Source organism: Spea bombifrons, chromosome 1 (assembly GCF_027358695.1).
Source record: "Spea bombifrons isolate aSpeBom1 chromosome 1, aSpeBom1.2.pri, whole genome shotgun sequence".
NCBI lineage: Eukaryota > Metazoa > Chordata > Amphibia > Anura > Pelobatidae > Spea > Spea bombifrons.
This window is the reverse complement of record NC_071087.1, coordinates 108530834-108552078: the sequence shown is the minus strand read 5'-3', so window position 1 is coordinate 108552078 and position 21245 is coordinate 108530834. Positions and strand designations below refer to the sequence as shown.

The 21245-nt window shown below is 40.9% G+C and overlaps 1 protein-coding gene across 1 annotated transcript; it reads right to left on the bottom strand.

The window, feature by feature from the left end:
- Positions 1-7385: 7385 nt before the first annotated feature.
- On the bottom strand, positions 7386-20421 carry MMP14 (matrix metallopeptidase 14). The gene is made up of 11 exons (XM_053468339.1): positions 20310-20421; positions 19456-19995; positions 12356-12504; positions 11017-11139; positions 10601-10908; positions 10283-10450; positions 9992-10170; positions 9161-9299; positions 8494-8644; positions 8281-8396; positions 7386-8125 (listed from the first exon to the last, which is right to left on the bottom strand). Exons 2-11 carry the CDS (start codon positions 19534-19536, stop codon positions 7800-7802), a joined length of 1740 nt encoding a protein of 579 aa, XP_053324314.1. The 5' UTR covers positions 19537-19995; positions 20310-20421; the 3' UTR covers positions 7386-7799.
- Between the last annotated feature and the right edge of the window lie 824 nt (positions 20422-21245).

The following is a 21245-nucleotide window of genomic DNA, read 5'->3' as shown; positions in this document are numbered from 1 at the left end:
ATATATATATACTTACTACAAGTTCTATTTTACAGAGCGGGTGGTAGATAAATGCAGTAGCCCCCAGCAGAAGTGATAGTGCTTAATACAATCACGGAATATAAACATGCATGGAATAGGCATTTGGTTATCCTAAATCTTAGACAATATCAAGGACAGATTAACATCTGAGTCTTTCCAGCAGGGGGAAATGGGAAAGCTAGATGGGCCAAATAGTTCTATGTAAGTGATTGCGGATAGCTTTTTACTAGTAAACACAGCAACTACTATTTTATTCATGTTATATGCATTGCTGAAAGAAGATTTTTTTAAAGATTTTTTTACAGTCATGAGTTTATTAGTTTAATGCATTTAGTATGTTTTGTTTCCTTTGTTTATACTGTGCTCTCTACTTGCTTACATAATCATGTGCTAGTGTCCGCTTCCTTTTTTGCCAAAAAAAACCTAAAGCTTGATCTCATTTTTTGGCAGAACTTTTAATGGAACCAACAGTCAGGAGGATCATGACATATTCATTGCAACTCAAAAGAAAACTTAGGTCGAGGTATTCTATTGTTTACAGGAAAGGAACATTTACACATCTCTCTCTGCAAGCCCATTTCTAAATATATGTCTGCCCCCTCACTGCACACATGCTTGCCACACACTGAATGCCTGCCTTCCCCTTCACTGCACACATGCTTGCCACACACTGAATGCCTGGCTGCCCCTTCGCTGCACACATGCTTGCCCCACACTGAATGCCTGCCTGCCCCTTCACTGCACACATGCTTGGCCCACACTGAATGCCTGCCTGCCTGCCTGCCCCTTTACTACACACATGCTTGCCACACACTGAATGCCTGCCTGCCCCTTCGCTGCACACATGCTTGCCCCACACTGAATGCCTGCCTGCCCCTTCACTGCATACATGGCTGCCTGGCTACCTGCCCTCATCCATGCCTGCCACGTTAATGTGAGTGTCGGTGGAAGCCTGCCTCACTGTATTGTTGCCTCATTTATTAATGAACGCTTGTCTCCTTCTTACTATGTGCCTGCTTCTCTTTTAATTTCCTCTCCCTCTTTATACTGCTGTTTGCATCATTTTATCTATATATTTCTGCTTCTTTCCTTTATGTAGCTTTTTTTTTTCAAATTAAAATTAGTGATGCTGGAATCACGAGTTTGGATAGTTCTGTTTCCATTTTCTTTGGAATGTTGGCAGCGTTTCTGATCACAGGACCCAGACCCTTGGCCAGAAATAGGGATGAGGGGGAAGGAGGGGTGAAAGAGAGAAGTACGGTATAAAATGAATAATGGAAAAGATGCATGAAAATGAAGTTTGCAGAAGTGTTTATGATATCTTTTAAACACGTACATATATTGGAGAGATGTTTATCAATCATTGCAAGAAATCTGTACTTCCAACAAGAGGCATCGATGCCCATTGCTTTTGGGGATCAATAAAACAAACTGCCGTTTACAATAAATAACAAGCCTGCAATCCAAGCATTATTTAATTGTGAAACTCTGTTCCATTACTCAACAACTGGTGTCACGGGTTCATCTTTTGAACATAGTAAGTCAGGAATGGTATTTTATCTATGCATGAATGTCCATGCTTGCACGTGCACAGGTTAGCTGGGTTCATGGCTGAACCTAGCAGTACCCTGCCCATGCCAATGGCATTATAGCAGGTTAGGCTATGTAAGGACATAATCTTGACAATATGCCTGGTGTTTCTTGAGGTAAAACTATACAGGGATATAGATCATGAATCAGGGGTTCCAAATGATTTTAAAATGTAGTGGTTCCAACAGAGTACTCTGTAATAAGAAGCCATTTACATTGGTTCATTCATATACATTCTCCTCGGTCTATGTGATGTATTTGTACCTGGTTCTATAATATAGGGAGCTGGTGTGGTGGCGGGTGTTGCTAGCTATATGTATGTATGAGCTGTAAAGGGGTATGAGCTGTAAATGTTTAAGATGGGAGCTGGAAACATGGTTCACCTAGACCTAAATACAGAGGATTTGGCAATAACCACACTGTATATCACAGGATTGTTTCGCATAATCTGTCAGTTTGTGTTGACATGACTAGATAGCACTCCATCACCCTGGCCCATATTTTGTCTCACATTAAAAGCATGTAAGTTACTTTAACATACACCACTTCTTTGGAATCCATATTTATCACTATTAATATTTTTGTTGTTAGAATTAAAAAATGATAGAATTTTAGAATGATCAGCAAAGCCCCTAAGACTCTAAGCAGTGTAAATGACAAGCCTCGCCCCGGCTGCTGTGGAACTCATTATGTCGTGGGCAGTCATGGCATCCACCCAACCATTCCTTTTTCTGCACTGGTTACGAAAAAGTTACGAACTGTTACGAAGATTAAAAAGGCAAAAGGTAATGGAAGTTCAGACACAGCATGTTTAATGTATGGAGTTTTCACAAATAGTTGAGCTGCGTGTTTTGACATTTACAGTCTGATTAATACCCAGATATTGAGTTGAGTTGAATAAAAAAAAAATCTGATTAACTGTAAGAACCCAAACCTTTCATATATATGTGTGTGTATATATATATATATATATATATATATACATATACACAGTATATACATATATACAGTATATATAAATATATGTGATTGTGATATTAGGCATGTGTGGCAATCAATAGGTAGATAATATGAGAATTCAATTATTTTGTCTGAATATATCCCTTGGCAAACGTCCAATATGTCACTGGCCAGTTTTATTCACCACATTATCTGGAAGTGAAAGTAAGACCTTTTCATGCAGTCTGCTTGAAAGAGAAGTGCCCACCTGGCAGCTGGAATAAAGGAAGTCCAGCACTGGTGGCAAGGATCCCTCAGGAACCAATGTGACTAATCCTCTAATCCCGTTTCATGTGGCTAAAAAAAGCATATGGAATTCATAAACCGCCAGTAAAAAAAGCCAAAGTGGTGACCCCGTGTGAGGTGAAATATGGACAGTAACACAATACATAGAAATGTACTAATAGTTATCTGGTGTGGGATATAGTAAGAAACAGAGAAACATTTTGAGATTTACAGACCCATACAGGGTACATTCATTTTATCGATATCTGCAGTGCAGGGTTTGCATGTCTTATTCAGTTGATCTCTTTTCCCATGTGGTTCTCATTTGATCTATACCCACAACGCAGGGTGTGCATGTGTTATTCAGTTGAGCTCTTTTCCCATGTGGTTCTCATTTGATCTATACCCACAATGCAGGGTGTTATTCAGTTGAGCTCTTTTCTCATGTGGTTCTCATTTGATCTATACCCACAACGCAGGGTGTGCATGTGTTATTCAGTTGAGCTCTTTTCCCATGTGGCTCTCATTTGATCTATACCCACAATGCAGGGTGTTATTCAGTTGAGCTCTTTTCTCGTGTGGTTCTCATTTGCTCTATACCCACAATGCAGGTTTTACATGTGTTATTCAGTTGATCTCTCTATATCCCTGTGGTTTTCATTTGATCAACAGCAGCGTGTGAGCTGCAGTGCTGTTGCTGCCCTCCTTCCATGAGGTGCAGTGCCCTCTACTAATTGTAGCCAGCCCACCTGCTCTCCCTTACATGTACAAATATAATATTGTACGCCGAGCATGAGTATGCCTTCGATGTAACCTGGAGTGGTGTCCCCTAAGCTGGATAACAAGAGCAGACTATCATCCTACTGGGATGTCAGTACACCAATACAGAACACCCAATTAATCAGTTTTTATTTTTTCTGAACAAAAATTTGTAAAAGTTTTACCTACACTTGCTTATCCCACAGCAAATGGTCCCATTCATTGACTCTATTATTGACCTTATCCCAGCTGCCTGCAATGGCACTTGCTGACCTTGATGAAGCCTAAAAGCAGGGGCAAGGATGGAAATGGAAAATTTTGGGTCTAAGACGGTGTCAGCCTGCAAACTCCTCGCAGGAGTAAAACTTTTCAAAACTTAAAATACATCTACTTCGAAGTTCCTTTTCCCAACCACATTTGGAGGTGTTTATGCTAATGTCAGTAGAGAAAGAAGCCATGATGGAACTAAACTAAAACATTTTTCTAAGCTTTTAACATTAAAGTGTTAAGACTTTTAAAATTAATTATTATTTAACAAATGTTTTACACATTTTACCTCTAAAGAATAATTTTACACTAATAATAGTTTTACACACTACTTAGCAAATTATTTTGCACTTTTTTAGCTGCAAGTTTTTTGCTACTGTGAAATTGATTTCTGTGTCATGGGACACAGTGATATTAATTTATGTTTTTATATGTATTACGTTATGACTAACGTGTTCTTGAAATATACTTGAAAAATGCATGGATTGTCCCTATTATGAACAAAAAATATTTAGGCTGGGACACCACCATGAAATATGGGGCTGGTATTTAATTATTTTCAAAAATAGTTTTGAATCCCGTTCAAATGCAGAAAACCTTGTCCTGCATTTGAACGCACAGACAGGCTATCCCACAAAGCAGGTAGCATCTCTAGAGCTTATGGGAAGGATGCACATGGACATCAAATGCACAGCCCTGCCCTAGAACGGTTTCCTAACATTTCTGTTTCCCACTGCAGGCAGCCTGTGATTTATTCTACTGCATCTTGGTACAGCACTGAATACACATGGCCATTGAAAGCATACTGTCATCATGCACATAAAATGAACACACATGCCATATTTTGGTAATTTTTATATTTCTAGTGTTACAAAATGCTTTTTTTCATCCATAACAAATAGCTTTTTTCATAAAATTTACAAAAGATGTAAAAAAAAAGCCCCAAAACCCATAAAAACACGGATTTTTCCCACGTGAAAAGCTTTAATGAAACCTGCAAGAGGGACCCTAAGCCCCATCTTCAGTTATGATGCACAGCTTGGGGAATGCTGCATTATGTCATCCCTCCACAAGGCGCTGTTTGAGGCTATGTTGCTATACATGCTAGCAGGCGCTTGGAGGGTAGAGTAACAAAGACATACACTGTACCCCAAATTATGCACGTTCTCTGAACCCCGATGCAGCGCTTAGGGGTGGAGTGAAAGGGTTCTTCACACCTGGGTGGCTCAACAGACCCCTCTGGCAGTGGACAGGAGGAAGACGCAGAGCCGCCTGACCTGCAGGAGCTGTGCGCAGGGCATGGAGCCTTATTATCAAATAATAATAATTATAATAATAAAAAATATAAACCAAAGGAAGGAGAAAGACAAGAAACAAGCAAATGTGACCCCTGACCCCTGAACGTACCATGTGATCTGCCCTTCTCAACTCCATCCCTGCCATAGACCTGCAGAGCTATGATTAACCCCTTCCCTGCCGCAGAAATGTGCAGAGCAGAGATTAACCTATTTCCTGATATAGTAAGCTCTGCAGAGTTGTGATTAACCCCTTCCTGAATAGACAGTGGTGTAGAGCTTAACCCTTACTCTGCCAGGCTTGTAGAGCTGTGGTTAACCCTTCCGCCACAGAGATGTGCAAAGCAACTATTAAACCTCCTCCTAACACAGACCTGCAGAGTAAGTGATTAACTCTTCCTTGAAGAAGACGTGCAGAGCAGTAACTAATGCTTTCTCTGCCAGAGACCTGCAGAGTGCCAATTTAACAAAACACAGCAGGACCATGCTTTTAAGACCTGCGGGTACTCCTTAGAAATGCAAACTAAACCCTTTCTTTCAAGAGTCCTTGGGGTACACTGGATGATGCAGGGCAGAAAGGAGGCGTCAGAATTTGGAAGGGCTGGGGGCACCATACAAGGAACTTCAGAAGCTGGGTAGCACTGGATTTAGACTTGTCCCTCCCTTTCCCACATACAGATTCCTGCTCTGCAAAAAAACAACACTTACCTAACTCCTTAACTGTCCCCAAATTATAGGTTATGTAAAGTTCCCTAACTGTCTACCTTACAAGCATTACAGCTTATATCTCATTTTGTTGCTTTGCTTCTGCAGATGTTTTACACAAGTCGATGAGCCAGTTTCTGAATTGAAAATACCCGCAATCTACCTGCACAAGAGGTAATTCTTAACTCATCCGGGCTTTTCATTCAGAATTTAATTGGACGTAGTAACTAGTAGTAACTAAAATAATCTAAACACTGTTAAAAAAAAAAAAAAAAAAACTCCTGTGCCAGCTGACACATCATTACATTTTAGGCTCTTCCTAAACAGGGTAGTATTGCTTCTCTGCACTGTCCCTTTAATACCATTGCTTACTGGCTGCATGTAATGAATACCTCCTTCATATTGTGGTGATGAAAGAGACTGATAGTGGCCGCCTCTGTACCTTTTAATGGGGAATAGATTTACATGACATATAACGTGGCTGAAGAAATATAGTTGCATTCTGGATGACAGTCATTGGGGAGGTAATGATTATATATGACTTAAAGAATACTAAAGCTGCCTTACAACAATTGGGTCCTCCTGCCTGGTACTGCCATCCTTTGGGGTTTCATAGTACTGAGAGGGGTTCTACAAGATGAGCTCTGGTAACACAGCCCATGGCGTTAGGAAATAAAAGCTATTCATTTCTCTGACATAGCTTAGGCTCATAGCACCCCCTTAGAAATCACCATAAGGTAATATTGCACTAAAATACCAAAATACTATTTATAGTCTAAAGGAGAAATACCTTCCTTGCTAATTTGTGATCACAAGAGGTCCACGTCCCTTTCACAATGGTAGTGTCATAAGCAGATTCAGTTTGCTCAAACAAACTGACTTTGAGGACATGTGACGTATGGGCCTGTAGACAGAATTTAAGCAGGATGCTTCTTCCCCACTGACACTTTTACACACCACGGGTGAGAAAAGTAAGGAACAGTAAAACAAAAATAATTTCCGTACGTTTATCAGAGGTATTTTTAAAATAGTAATCATATTTAAATAGAGCTGACAAATTAATACAAAAGAAACAAAGTACCTAAATACCCGCTTCTCCTGTATGAAAGAGCCTTTTATAACATTCATAAATATATGTAAACATTTCTGTACATTGAAAGCATCTTACAGATTTGAAGTTGCATGTGCTAGTTCACAGGAGGCTTTCACTTGCACCCTTCACTTCCTGCCATTTTTTATTTCAGCCTCTGCTCAGAAAGTGCTCTTAAGAGTAAGTGCAAACATACATGCTCTCTCATAGAGGAGAAACTTGTATTTTATGTATACTTTCCCTTTTAGCGGATATTTTTTATTGATTGAGTGATAACTTCATCCCGCTTAGCGATCTACTAGTCAGCGTGCAACAGAATGCACTTAAGCTCCAGACGGGAGGTTGATTCATTCTGTGTCTCTAGGAATAGAGAAATGGAACTATTCAATTGAGAAATATTTTAAAAACCCTCTGTATGTATTCCGGGCACCCACTCTTAAAAGAGAAAGTCTTATGTTTACTTTACTGTTCCAAAAGATCAATGAAGCAATATTGATAGAATGTTTGAGGGCAGGTGCAGATATTGAAATCACAAACTGGCATTAGCTCATTTAATAACTCTGGGTTTGTTTTTGCTTTGCACTAATCCTTGTAGGTGGCAGCTGGGCTTTTTATCAATTGTAACAAAAAAATCCTGTACCCGTGAAGATGTGGCTCCAGTCTGAAAGTGAAGGGGTTAAACACATCACCACATGCCTGCTTAACAAGAGGCCAAGATGGTACAAATTGCACCATCCTCTCCCCTTCCAACCCCAAGGGCTTAAACTGCTCCTCATTGTCTGTGTGAGGGGTGTGTGTGGAAGGGATGGAGAGGCAGCGATGAGGGGAGGGTTCAACTCTGTAGGGTCTCAGACTTTGTCCAGCAGGGAACGCTGCAAGTATAAGAGCCTCTTGGGAGTTCCACATTGCCTGAATAAGATAACAGCCAGTCCAAGACTCAGAACACAGAGCAGGAGGAGGACAGGAACCACAATAGCTGCTGCGCTAATACCACCGCTGGCCTCATCCACTTCAATGATTACCACTTCCCTGTCATCATCATCCTCCTTGGGTGGCCGGACACCACTACAGCCCATCCAGTCGATCAAAACAGATTTCGGGAAGCCAGACTCGGTCTTCAGTTGTTGGTTGTTAAATTTCCAATACTTGTTACCCTTATAAAAATAGGTGAAAGCTGGGGGAGAATGTATGAAGAGAAGAAAATGACAGATAGAAGTAGAAAGGCAAGGGGAAAAAAACAGAAAACAGGAGATTATGAGCCATGTATAAAACTGGACATAATATCACTATAATTATCATTTTCCAACTCTACATATGGCAGTTTCTTACCTCCATCACTACCCATGAACGCCCCTCGGACAGAGTCAGGTATGCCTTCCCACACTTTGATTGCTTTAGGATAATCTTGGTCCACTGCCCTCATTTCCTCATTAAAGCGATAGTATCTGGAATGGGGCAAAATATTTGGCGCGTTAAACATACTGAATAGTTCCAAACAATCTAAGGGGCACCCTAAGAAGAGGCCCTTTTTAGTTCACTCACTTGTTTCCCCTGAAAAAGTAGGTCTTGCCATTGGGCATCCAGTAGAGAGCTGCATCAATCCTATCACTGGGGAGTCCCCGACCCAGTTCCTTCAATGACTTGGGATATCCAGGTTCAAGAATGGCCTCGTCAAACACCCAGTGCTTATCTCCTGAACATTAAGAACAATCGCTTTAGAAACCAGACCACAGGGTAATTAGATTATATCACACAAGACTTGCAGACACATGATGGGCTTTTTTAAATTACACCAGCAGTAAAAATTGTAACTCCAGTTTCCAAACATACTATTTGATGGCCAATTATCAATCCTTGGTCTTGTCTTAGATTCAGGATAGCTTTGTGACTATACTGTACATGTGTAAATTCCCTCACTTTCGGGGAGGGCTCTACTATGTTTAATGGGAGGCTGTTCCATTTATCTTCCACCTTCTATGCAATCTACCACTCTCTCTGTATTCCCTCAAAGCTGACTGTCTGTAAGGGTGTACAAAATTAAACAAACATTAGCTAATTAGCTAGACCTGTCAATTTAAACACATTCCTGTGCTCAAAGTTACATAGGCTTAACATCCACTGTTAGCACTTAAGGCAAATACTGTATTTTATTATTTAATCACATAAGAAAGAAGTGAATATGTATTGGATGACTGCGTTGTTAAATTACCTTTGAAAAAGACAAATTTTCCATCCTTGCGTTCATATGCTGAGTTAATAGAATTAGGGAGACCACGCCAGAACTGTCCAATAGGCAGGGGGTAACCATCCATCACACGATTATTACGAACACGCCAAAACCAGCGTTCCTATGGGAAGGACAAAGGTCTATCCAGTAGGGTAAAGAAAAGGCTGGGCTGAGTTTTAAGGATCTCCAGCGAGCGAATAGCGAAAACAGGAAGGATAGAGGTCAGTGGAGTCTGGATATATCAGAGAGCACAGAAGGAAGGAATGGAAACTGAACAAAACACAGTGTGATGGGCTAATGATGTGTTGTATATAGGAACTAGGCAGGGAAGAACAAAGGCAAACTTAGCAGGTAATGTTACTTTATTAGTAAACCTATAAACCTTATATTTTTAAAAAAATGTAGGTGTCCGCAGAACCATTTTAGGAGTCACAAACTGCTGGTGTGCCCTCAAACTCTACTAAAGCCCCCTCTGCAACTATGCATCCTGCTTCAGATCTGGATTAATTTATCTTGGAATGTCCAATAGGGAAATTGGATCCCAACCATTTGTAGTGATATTACAGATCAAATTAAACCAAGGTGCACAAAAATGAGGCAGAGATTTAATAACCACCTTGAGCATGGTCAGCAATATTTATCGACAGATGTCATTAGCATTTGATGCAATTAATGTCAGCTTTTCCCTTGTGGACCAAGTCTTTTGGCCTATGCTATTCTCCTATTAGACGCTATAGCTTCATAGTCCTTGTAATATGTCAAACCAACTAATTGACTACACTAAACATTTCTTCCAATCAAACTGTCCCTTACCTTGAAAACAAACATCTCCCCCCTCAAAACAGCAATGGTGTCAAAATTGCCTTGGCAGATATCTGGTCCATACGTAGGATGATTAGGGTCATCAGGAACAACATCTGGTTCCTGACTCTGGGTTGGTCTGGGTGGCCTTGTGGGACGGGGAGCACGTGTTGGGAGGCCTTCTCCATGCCCTAAGAATAGAAATCCCTTTCAAAACACATTCATCCTCAAATCACCCTCCCCTACTACTAGTAGAGTTGGGTTCTCCTTAGCTTCTACAACCTCTCTCTACCCTCTACTCACCACTTCCATACAGCTGTTGGATTCCTCTGCGGTCATCTTCTGGAAGCTGAAAGTTCTGTGTGTCCATCCATTGGTAGAATGGGGCCATGATGGCTGATGGATCATTGGAATGTTCTAAGCCTAATGCATGCCCCAGTTCATGCACAGCCACCAAGAAGAGATCATTACCTGCAGGGAAAGATTAATACACTGTAACTTTATTTGTCTGAATATTTATTTATTACTTACTACTATAACCTCACTTTACTCTTAGGTTTTCCCACACCCACTTTTCAAGCACCTTGCCTAGTTCTTTCATAGCCAATTGGTTTTTCTTACCATCAAGATTGTCATTCCTGGTTGTCCATGGTTCTGCTGAATCAAAATGAGTGTCCCCACCAATGCCATTTCCTGGGAAATATGCGTGTGCCAGGAATCCACCTTCACCATCAAAGGGTGTGCTATCCCCATGGAATCCCTCAGCAAAGAAAAGCATGATGTCAGCATGTTTGGCATGTCCACTTTGAATGTCCACATATCGAACCTCGCTGAACCGCAGTGGGGTTACACTCTGCCAGACTTTAAAGGCTCTTCGAATTGCATCATGTGTTTCGTACTCGCCCACCTTGGGTGTGTAATTCTGTATACTGTGAATAGAGATATATTTTGAATATGTAACAGTACACTCCATAACAAATCAAATGGGAGATCTTCTTACAAAGGGTGTTATCCACTAGGTCTTTTTTGACACATACCAGAAAGTAATGTCCCTGTGTGGCCACTTCAGACCCTGGATAGCGTATCGCTTCCGCCTCACATTTGCTTTAATCTCAGACCCAAACTTGTCAGGAACTCCGCATCGTGGCCTCTTCATTGCCCTAAAAACACAAAGTTAATTGTTAGCCAGATCATCATTAAGTTGTCCACTTCATCCAGTTCTAATTAAAAGGGCTTAATACAGTTTACAGAAAATAAAAGGATATCACAAAGATCAAATACTCTATGTAAAAGCCACATAATTAACATAAGAGAATTCTCGAGATTTTATGGGTAAAGCCCTATAATGGGATTCTCTCGACTTGCCCCACAAAATATTTATACAATCCCCAGGAAGAAACACATGGTGAACAGGAAATGACATCACGGTCTAGCGGCTCAAAGAAACACAAAATTCACTAATTTACAAATGAGAAATGTAATAAGTAACAGGAGTAGCTAAAAGAACAGTTGGCAGTTTCCATTACATTATACCCAGCCGGCAAACTGCAGCAATAAAAAAACATATATTTTTGGTGTTTGTAAAATACAAGTAAATGTTTCAATTGCTTGTCTTAATTTAATATGTGCTGCAGCTATGCAGCCTGGGGAATATACTGTATTCTCTATCAGTGAAGTTGGACCAAACAATGGAAAATACACAAGAGCATTTGGGAAACGTTTCAAACCAATTCAATCTTAAAGATTGAAAGAATCTAAGCCACTTTAGTACAGGAAAAGCCCTCTTATGTTCAGTTTTGGTTATCAAGCCATGACACTGGGCTGACATGTCACGGGCCAAAAGTTGAGGACTAAAGTACTACTATTTCCATTGAATGATCCATGCCAATAAATCTAAAAAACGCAAAGATGTCAGATCTTGGAGCTGTATGTTGAAATTACAGTTACAATTCTGAGGAGGCCCAGTTCCAGAAATACGTTTTGTTGTACAGGTCTAGACTCGTTATCGGCAAAAGCCTCCTAGCTAACTTTCCTGCTGTTTGCTGCAAAAGTGTAAAACCTTAGCGTGACAAAAGCCCCCCCTCCCCAAGACCAGCCCTGCGTACATACCGACGGAAATTACAATGCAATGGCTATCTGTATTTAGGTGTAAGACAAAGGGGTACAAGGGTTAACTGGTATAGTGTTATTAGTGGAATTGGAGGATACAAAAAGGTATACAGTGAAACAATGTGTTCATGATTATAACACACTATCACCATGTACAGCGTAAGTCTTGTTACGGTTGTTTGCTATGACAGGTACACATATCCGACACGCTGAGTTGCCGTGATCACACGTCTAAGTGGTAATCAATGAACATAGGACTGTACAGACCTCTCGGTGTTGCTGTCTATTTTGCCTGTCACAGTGAGCCCATAGAACCTTTGCATGGCAGCGATTGCTTCATTCATGGACTGTGGGGAACGCAGGGTGTGCGTACGGAGGTCTCCGGGAGGCAGATACCCATACTGCTGTAGCCAGGCCTAGAGAAAAAGGAAAACAGACACTAAGCACATCAGGTCACATCAGGTCAAATCTAAAACGCTTCAATTTTTTCTGCCAAATACTCAATTCATTGTATCTATCTATCTATCTATCTATCTATCTATCGTTAATCGCATGTATTGTGAGCAAACTCGATATCTGCACAGCAACACATGCCAAATCTAATTTACAATGAGGTATATCTGATGTATGAAAAAGGGTTTGTCAACATACTGTACATAAAATATGAAAACACTTTCAAAATGTCTCTTTCTGTACCCAAACATATCCTGCCTTACACATTTCTCATCAAGGGAATTAGTCAAAATCGGTGGGAGCATTTATGCCCATTTTCTCTTAGTAGCAATGAAATGTTTTTGGTTGACTTTTAACTTGTTTCCCTTTTCCTTTATAACCCTATAATATGTTACATTTTCGTGTCTGTTTGGAACCATATTTAAACAATCATACATTAAATGCATCGGTGAATTTGACAGACTAATAAATAACTGGATTCACACAGAAGTGTCCAAAACATCCTAAGCAAAAGAGGAACGATGAGAGCTCTAAGACATTTATGGTCATTACACAATAGTAATGCAATATGGTTTTGCACTTAAATGAGCATTTCAGCTTTTTTTCGTGTGTTTTTCCTATGTGTCTTTAAATGGACACCAGTGCAAGTCAGTGCAGGCATTCTTTAGTTATCTCCGTCCCCAACCCCCTCTACTCAAAGCAGGAAGCATACCTCAGTATGCCTCTGGAACATGAGCTTTTTAGTGGTGAAGGAGGGTGGCCTTCGGTGTTCTCAGGGAAACCAGTCCCTCCTTTATATACATTAGGGGCATTGTAACCACAGACGAGACAGGCTAGTATAATCGCAAGCACTCTAATCCATGGTTTATAATTGATTATTAGAAAGAGCTTGTTTCCTGCCTCACCAGTAACAGGATGCTCTACAGCAGAGGTCTCCAAGTTATTGAGTTATTTAGCAGTAATTATTCTGCTTTGCTCTTTTTTAGGGTCTAAGGATTAAAATATATATATATATTCTGGTGCAAGGTTTTAAAAGAGGTTTTATCACCATAGCAGGAAAAGCGTATGGGTAATGTTATCCTTACCCATTCTGGATTACCCCGCTGCGGAAAGTTTTTAATGATTAGTTTACAGTGCTAGAAAAAATCTTCCTAATTTAGCAAGAGAGCCTGAAAGTAGCACCGAGTATCCCATTACGCAATAAAGGCACGTGAGTATAACTCATCGGATTTAGGGGAACACGGCTGCCAAAAAAACCCTTTTAATATTTTATATACAAACATTTTTTGAGGAATTGATCTAGTTCCGTGATTTAACATTAAACCACAATTGTTTTTTTTTTTTGGCAATGTCGTCTGTTTTTTTTATCCGAAGATGTTTGCTTCAGTACACTATGGAATTTTCTTCATGTGGGCGCGGCACTGCTGCAACACTCTATCTATCCATCTAGCTATCTATCTAATATAAAGTTATTAGGTTATTTTCAAAATATAAAGTAAAAATACGGAAAGACCCGTGAATTATTTTCTGGAGCATGGAATGAGTTAACCAAAGCTTCCCAGGATAATGGGAAGGGTGGGATGGTATGTTATATCTCTGTGGGGGAAGATGTAGTATTTATCTCCCTAGAGGCTACAACTAATGGACAAAAGCTTCAAAGACTATATGTTGGGGGAGGGGGGGTAAAAGGTTTAAAGTTCCAGGAAACGAGCACAGATACAAATAGAAGGATTGAAGGGGGTGGGATGTTGCTCAAATTGAACATACCTACGATTATCAATCATTCTCACATGACCAGTTACGCAAACTTTCATGATTTTAAAACACGAAAAGCATAACAAAAGCAACCAAATACACAAACACATTCTATCCAGCAGAGATTGAGAAACCGCGTACAGATGGCCAAAGCTCTCGGTGCAGTTGTATTAAATGGAGCAGATTCAGTTATTATAATTGTTATTATATGTCTGGTGTTGGGTACATATCTTTGCCATCTCCCAAACCCTGCAGTGTCTCTGCACACAGCTACACCATCTAGAAGTGAGAAAGCTGAACGATATAACCCACTTTTTCCCAGCAAATTGATATAGTGAGGAATCTGCCCTGCTTCTTCCTCTATGATGTTCAACAAAGAACCTTTCTTTAGCCGGCCTGTCAACTACAAAGACATTATTATATTACATCATAGTCTTGGTAGGGTACGGCCAGCCACCCAATTAACCTTAGGGTTCTAGGGCCCACTTGATGAAAACGTTCCACAGCACAGAAAACCTAATATATGACCTCATTTTATCCTGTGCACATTACCGAAACTGATGTTTTGTATTTTTTATTTTGTAATACCATGCAATTATATGAACACAATCATTGGTATGGCGAAACATAAATGGGAATAGATTAGTAGATTAGATTAATAGATGGATCTGGTAAGAAGCAGCCCGTCTGCCCACAAATCAGGGGCATATTGTGTATTCAATGGGAAGGTTTTGGTGATCAGCGAGATCCCTTGTAGTTACTGGTATTGCATGCTGCAAGTTGCCCAACTGCAACACTATTAACATTTTCTATATATGCGATATGGAAACTTCTAAAGAGCACACAAATCAGTACATGCGTGCAGGTGATCATAATCGCATCACAATCCTGGTATAGGTGGCTCTGGTCACCCCTTTGTGCTGCTGATCTGTATAATTGTGGGGTCCATAGAACTGAATTTGGAAACCCGGAAAATACGATATAGTAGATTGCATCCACCAGATATGCTTGTACTGACTTGCAGTTGACAGTATATTAAGGATTGCTGACTGCGGCACTGGCTGCTTCCTTTTTGATTTTTGTAGGTCTGTCTTTTGGAAGATATATATATATATATATATATATATATATCATTGTCTGTAGGATCTGATCAGTTTACAGAATCATAGAATCATTGAAGGAAGGTGGGTTCTTTTCATTTTTTTCTGCCTAACAACAGGAATCCTTTCCACACCTAATCAACTCCATCTCAACCGAACGCAGAGTCTGAATGCCCAGGCAAGTCTGGACTGGAATACAGTGTAGGCTGAAACTGAAATGAAAGCCATTATTATACTGTTTTCTTATAGGAGGTGGCATACGAATAAGGAAAAAGAGCTCAAAAATAAGCAACTCTGGAATACCCTGTTCATCCCTGTATAAACTTGTAAATGCCCTCTTATGTTTCACTCTTGCAGTATACATAATTTAACTTTGTTTTCACGAATATTTTGGAAATAGGCACTTTGTACCTGCTTCACCTGAGCTCCACAAATAGTAAACAGACCTTCGAGGTACCAGGGACAGAATAAAACTATGTATGGAACATCAACTGCCAGAGTGACAGCAACCTTTCACCATCAACTGCCAGATTCACAAAAGGATAATTTACGCCTACCAATGAAAGCACGCAACCCTTTTGCATTATGTATTTTAGATTGAAATATGATGTGCACAAACCTTGTGTGTTACCTATTTACCATTTAACTATGGTTTCTTGTTACTGCTTGAAGTGAAAGTTCTTGATAACGACCTCTTGCTCTAGAATCTCTAATGGTCTTGCATTTTTGGTTCATCTGCCAATCTATAATTTATTACTATCTTAAAAGAAGATTTTTTTTTACACCATAAACATAAAATGTTCTTATGTGTGAACATCAGCTCCTGATGGTTATGACAGCTTATAAACCAACTGAATGAAGATCATTGCACAGTTTATTCTCTATAGGATATTACCTTGATCTTCCCTGAGAAAAGGTTTGCCACCTCTGCGTAATACCGCTCTAGTTTTGCAGATCTCCAAGAAACTGGTTTGCATACAGTTACCCTAGAGACATGCGCACAATAGGAGCAATTCAACGGGAGACAGTTTACAATTGTATAGTTAGATGTGGTCGCTGGGAGTTAGCCACCCACTAGCTGCTGGCTACCGATAAACACGTCCCTATGTTGCCCGCAGATGGTTGCGCGGATAAGTAGAAGAGTGATTTTGAGATGAATTTGGTCCAAACCTCATTGTTGGTTCGCAATTTGGTTTACGAGGTGTGGATATAAATGAGGTGTCGCAGTTGGCCTGGAAAGTCTGATGATGTGGAAATTCCAATGACAGAGTTCAGCATGGGACAAGTCTTATAGGTAGTGGTGAGGGGAAGGGACTGGTGAACTATAAGAGGCCTCAGTGACAGGGAAAATTGCATGCATTCTAACAATTTATCTCATCTCTTAGTATGCAATGGATCCTTAAGACACTTGGGACATCTGTGAAGATGCTCACAGGAACCACCGCCATAAAACACATATCATTAGGAGCATGAGACGGTGTGAGTGCAGAGACATGTCCTCCGAGACCTTTTCCCATTAGCCTCCTCCAGAATTTCCACAATGACCTGGAACGCTTTGGTTTCCCTGGGGCTCATGTGCCTCAAAGATGCAAAGTCAGCCACTAGACTGCACAGTATTTATCTATGCATGTTCAGGGTGCAAATAAGAAATTACAATGTAAAGAAAGATACAAATTAAAGGAAATAAACTCATTTCCACCACCTTGAGCCACACATTTAAATATGCAACTTTGTTAGTGTCCACTTAATAAAAAGCATATTTTACCAGGAACTTATGCCTTAAAATGAAAGAAATAATGCATGTACTAAAATTACTAGTACAAGAAATAAGCATTTGAACCAAAGATTGCCTAATGTCCTAGTAAAATCATCAGCAGATTCTTTATTTACATAACCAGTGCAGAGTTGAGGAATGAGAAGTTACTCCTCCCCATTCTTTTGTTCTTAATAAATTCTGCAGACAATAACTTATAGGAAAGGGCTGGTTTTTGTTCTGCTCTGGAACCGGGTGAACACACTTTCTTTACATCAAGATGTTTAAGCAAAATTAACGCCCTACGGCTGGATTAAATTCTTCTTCATAATTCATATGAAGAAAATAATTATAGACACCTGGTCACCATACTGTAGATATGGGTAGTGAAGTCTTTCAGCTCAAGGAGTCAAAGAACCATTCTTAGATTCAGCTTTCATGCCTCTTATAAGTTGTTATAAACAATAAGACAACTTCCCCTTATAATTAGGATATAGTTGCCACCGAATATGACAAAAAGTAATCATAGGACTACAACTCCCATAAGACAAAGCAACAAGAGCACAAAAAGCTACAGGCAAAGGGCCAATGACCCTACAGTCAAACCAAAATCTGTGAATACATTATTTGAAGTACAGATAAGAGATTCCATTTTTTCAGCAGGATTATTGACTGGTTTATGGAGTTCCTGAAAACACAGCAGGATTGGTCACCACTAGGGGGTAATCCACTAGGATTTTGATAAAAATAATCTAGGTTGGACTGTGTCTTCATTCCTATTTTGTCTCAACAACAAATTTAGGGGAAATTCCACCAACTCGGCCATGGGAAGGAGGCCATGTTTCCACCATATTTCACAGTGGATGAGTAATGGACAATGGGGTATCTGTCAAGCATTGGATTGCTGTATCCATTGTTACATAGATGAAGGTGATCTTAAAGCAATTCCCCACACCTAAAGAAATACATCTGCATTGTGATGGACCAAGTGGACACTCAGGGCAAACAGCAACCAAAAATTTGATTTACATGCATATGCATCATAAACATATGAGCTTCTTTGAAAAAAAGCCACGATAGGATATATTATGACAGATAACGAACCCCAAAAACACCCCAAGGAATGGATGCTGCTGAAGTAAATGCTCCCTGTGGTAACATGGATAAAAAACTGGATCTACATATGTTCTGCAGATGTTTGAATGTTATTATTAATTGGAATGGGGGGTTCTTGAACATTTGGTTATGTTAAGGGATTAAAATATACAATGTACCTCCTTAAACATTGCCACTCGCATTTTGTTACCAGTGGACTACAAAGAATACCAGTATATAAATTCAGCGTCTGCAGCTGCTGGACTATAAGAGGTCGTCCACAACTGCTGACAATTTACCGTACAATGAGTATTTGAAAGTGTGATTTAGGAATGGATAACCTCCAGCTTTCCCCCATCTCTAGAGCACAGAGAGTAAAGAATAGCTGTCTGTTCTAGTGGTGGTTCCTCCAAGTGGCCTCTCTCCAGCCTCAATGGCTTCCCTCATTCACTCCCCTCTCTCTTTTTTTCCCCATATGTCCTCTTCTTACTATTGATGTCTTTTTCCTTAATGATTATTTTGGCTGAAAAACTCTCTACCACATTTTGCCTGTTAAGTTTCTTTCTTTCTTCCTTCATTTTTGCTTCTTCAACGTGCGATCCCTAATTGTTGCTCTCCTCGCCCTCTCTGCTTCTCTCTCTTCCCCAGACCTCTTACCCTCTCTCTCTCTCTCCTCATTTGCCCTATTCACCAACCATTTTGCTGGTTACCCACACTCTATTCTCTTTAACCTCCTCTACCCTTTGTTCTTTTTGAGGTTCTCTCCTTTCTGTGTTTCTCCTCTAAAACTTTTTTTCTCTCCTCCTCTCCACAACTCATTAGCCCGATTTTCTCGCTCTCCCATGTTTTGTTTAATATTCACCCTTTTCTACTCCCCCATTCCTTATTTACTCCTTTTTAACCCACTCCCAGTCCCTCTTGTGTCTTTTTGTCTCTTTCCCCTTGCCTCTCCCTCCTATCCAATCCAACGTCCCTCCATGAGAATTGACTCTTTTCCAAAGTCCTCTTTTCCAATTCTTAACTGGATTCATCTGTGACCTCAGATTCGGAGGGGAGCCCAGAATGGCTTCTCCAGGAAAGAAAAGAGGGGGGAAGGGAAAGGGGATACATAGAAAGTAAAGAAACTAATGTACACATTCCATATAAATAGATGTATAAACATTAGATGAAGACATAATCATCTGCATCACACTGATGGTCGGGTTACTTACCTCTGGACTGAACTTGGAAGATTTACATCTGGATATGGAGCACAGCAGGAGCCATACCCAGAATGCTCTCACAGCCTCCATCCCGGGTGTCTGCTCTCCCCGCTCTCCCTCAGACTGAGCTGCTGTGTGCTTTGTGCGCCCAAACTTACTCTGCAACTCCACACACACTTCCCTCCTCCTAACCGGGCACCAGTCTCCCTCCTCCAAACCGGGAACGAGTCGCCCTGCTCTAACTACATTCAGTCATACAGCCACCTCTCCTCTCCTCTCCTCTCCTCACGCGGAGCTCTCTCCTTCTGTCAGCTCTTTCGCTCACACACTCTCCCTCACTATGTATAACTCCCTCTCCTGCAGACGTGGTCCGACTCAGTGGATATGGGTGGATTTGGCAAATGAGAATGAACTTCACTTCCGGTGCCCCCTCTTGTGTGAAGAAACAGCAGCTCAGCACAAAAGACGTGACGCGTTAAACTCCAGTGCTTCGACCAAGGACGGGCAATCAATGGCATGCCAGCTTCTGTGACCCCCACCATGCTCAGCCTGCAAAAGAGACTTGGGTCACAGCAGCAGAGGTGCAGCAAAAGCAGGGATGCTGGCTACCCCCCCCCCAAAGATAAAGATAACTATTTTTGTTCTCATATTATTAAGACAAAACCAGTGCATTTCTGGTTATTCTGGACAGTATGGCATGACTAGTGATGTAGAGGCTTTATGTGCAACTACTTTTATAGAAGTAAAGCATTTAATAACAATTAATAATAAATGTTACTCGTGCTACTATGCTGCGGAACATGATGGTGCTATACAAATCAATAAATAATAATACCCAACCCACTGTACAGCGAAGTGCATACCTGGGATCTCTCCGAGTTTGACCCGGAGATCTCAAGGTGAAGCACCACTTCTCCGGTTCTCCTGGGTCAACACCCGAATCCTCCTGTTGCGCTTCTCCAGTCCTGGGTCAACACCCGAATCCTCCTGTTGCGCTTCTCAAGTCCTGGGTCAACACCCGAATCCTCCTGTTGCGCTTCTCCAGTCCTGGGTCAACACCCGAATCCTCCTGCTGCGCTTCTCCAGTCCTGGGTCAACACCCGAATCCTCCTGTTGCGCTTCTCCAGTCCTGGGTCAACACCCGAATCCTCCTGCTGCGATTCTCCAGTTCTCCTGGGTCAACACCCGAATCCTCCTGTTGCGCTTGACACGCCTCGCTCTCTGCCCATTTTCCTTTTAAATGGAGGTCTTTCCCGCTGGTGAGGATGGCCATGTTCAAAACAGCTAACAAGTCAATTTACTAAGACCTGTCAGTGGCGTTTCGCAGGAAACTCATCTGATTTAACGAGCCAACAGCAATTCTTTTATTCATCAATGGTGACGTTGCTGTTGAATGCTGTTGACTTGGGTGCTGCAGGTCTGCAGTTGATTTATGCCAATCTGTTGGTATATGGCACTTAGTCCCCAGATTCAAAGTTTGAGCCATCTCAAGTCTGTCAGTTGAGTCATATGAGTCTGCCACTTGATGGTCAACAATGGCGGCACCATTGAGTTTGCTGTAATTGAAGATTAACTTGTATCGACGTGAGACCTGGGCAACTCAATGCAAGCCTCTTTGACACAGCTTAAACTTTTGTGAGTACACCCCAACGTGAAACTGCCATGTGTACAAAGGGGCCGATTAAAAATGCACAAAAAGGGGGTCGAGGCCAGTAGTAATGAGGACCCATCCTGGTACATAAAAAGGTGCAAAATTAGGGCTAGCGTGTCCAGGCTGAACTGGCCGAGGGCATTGTACA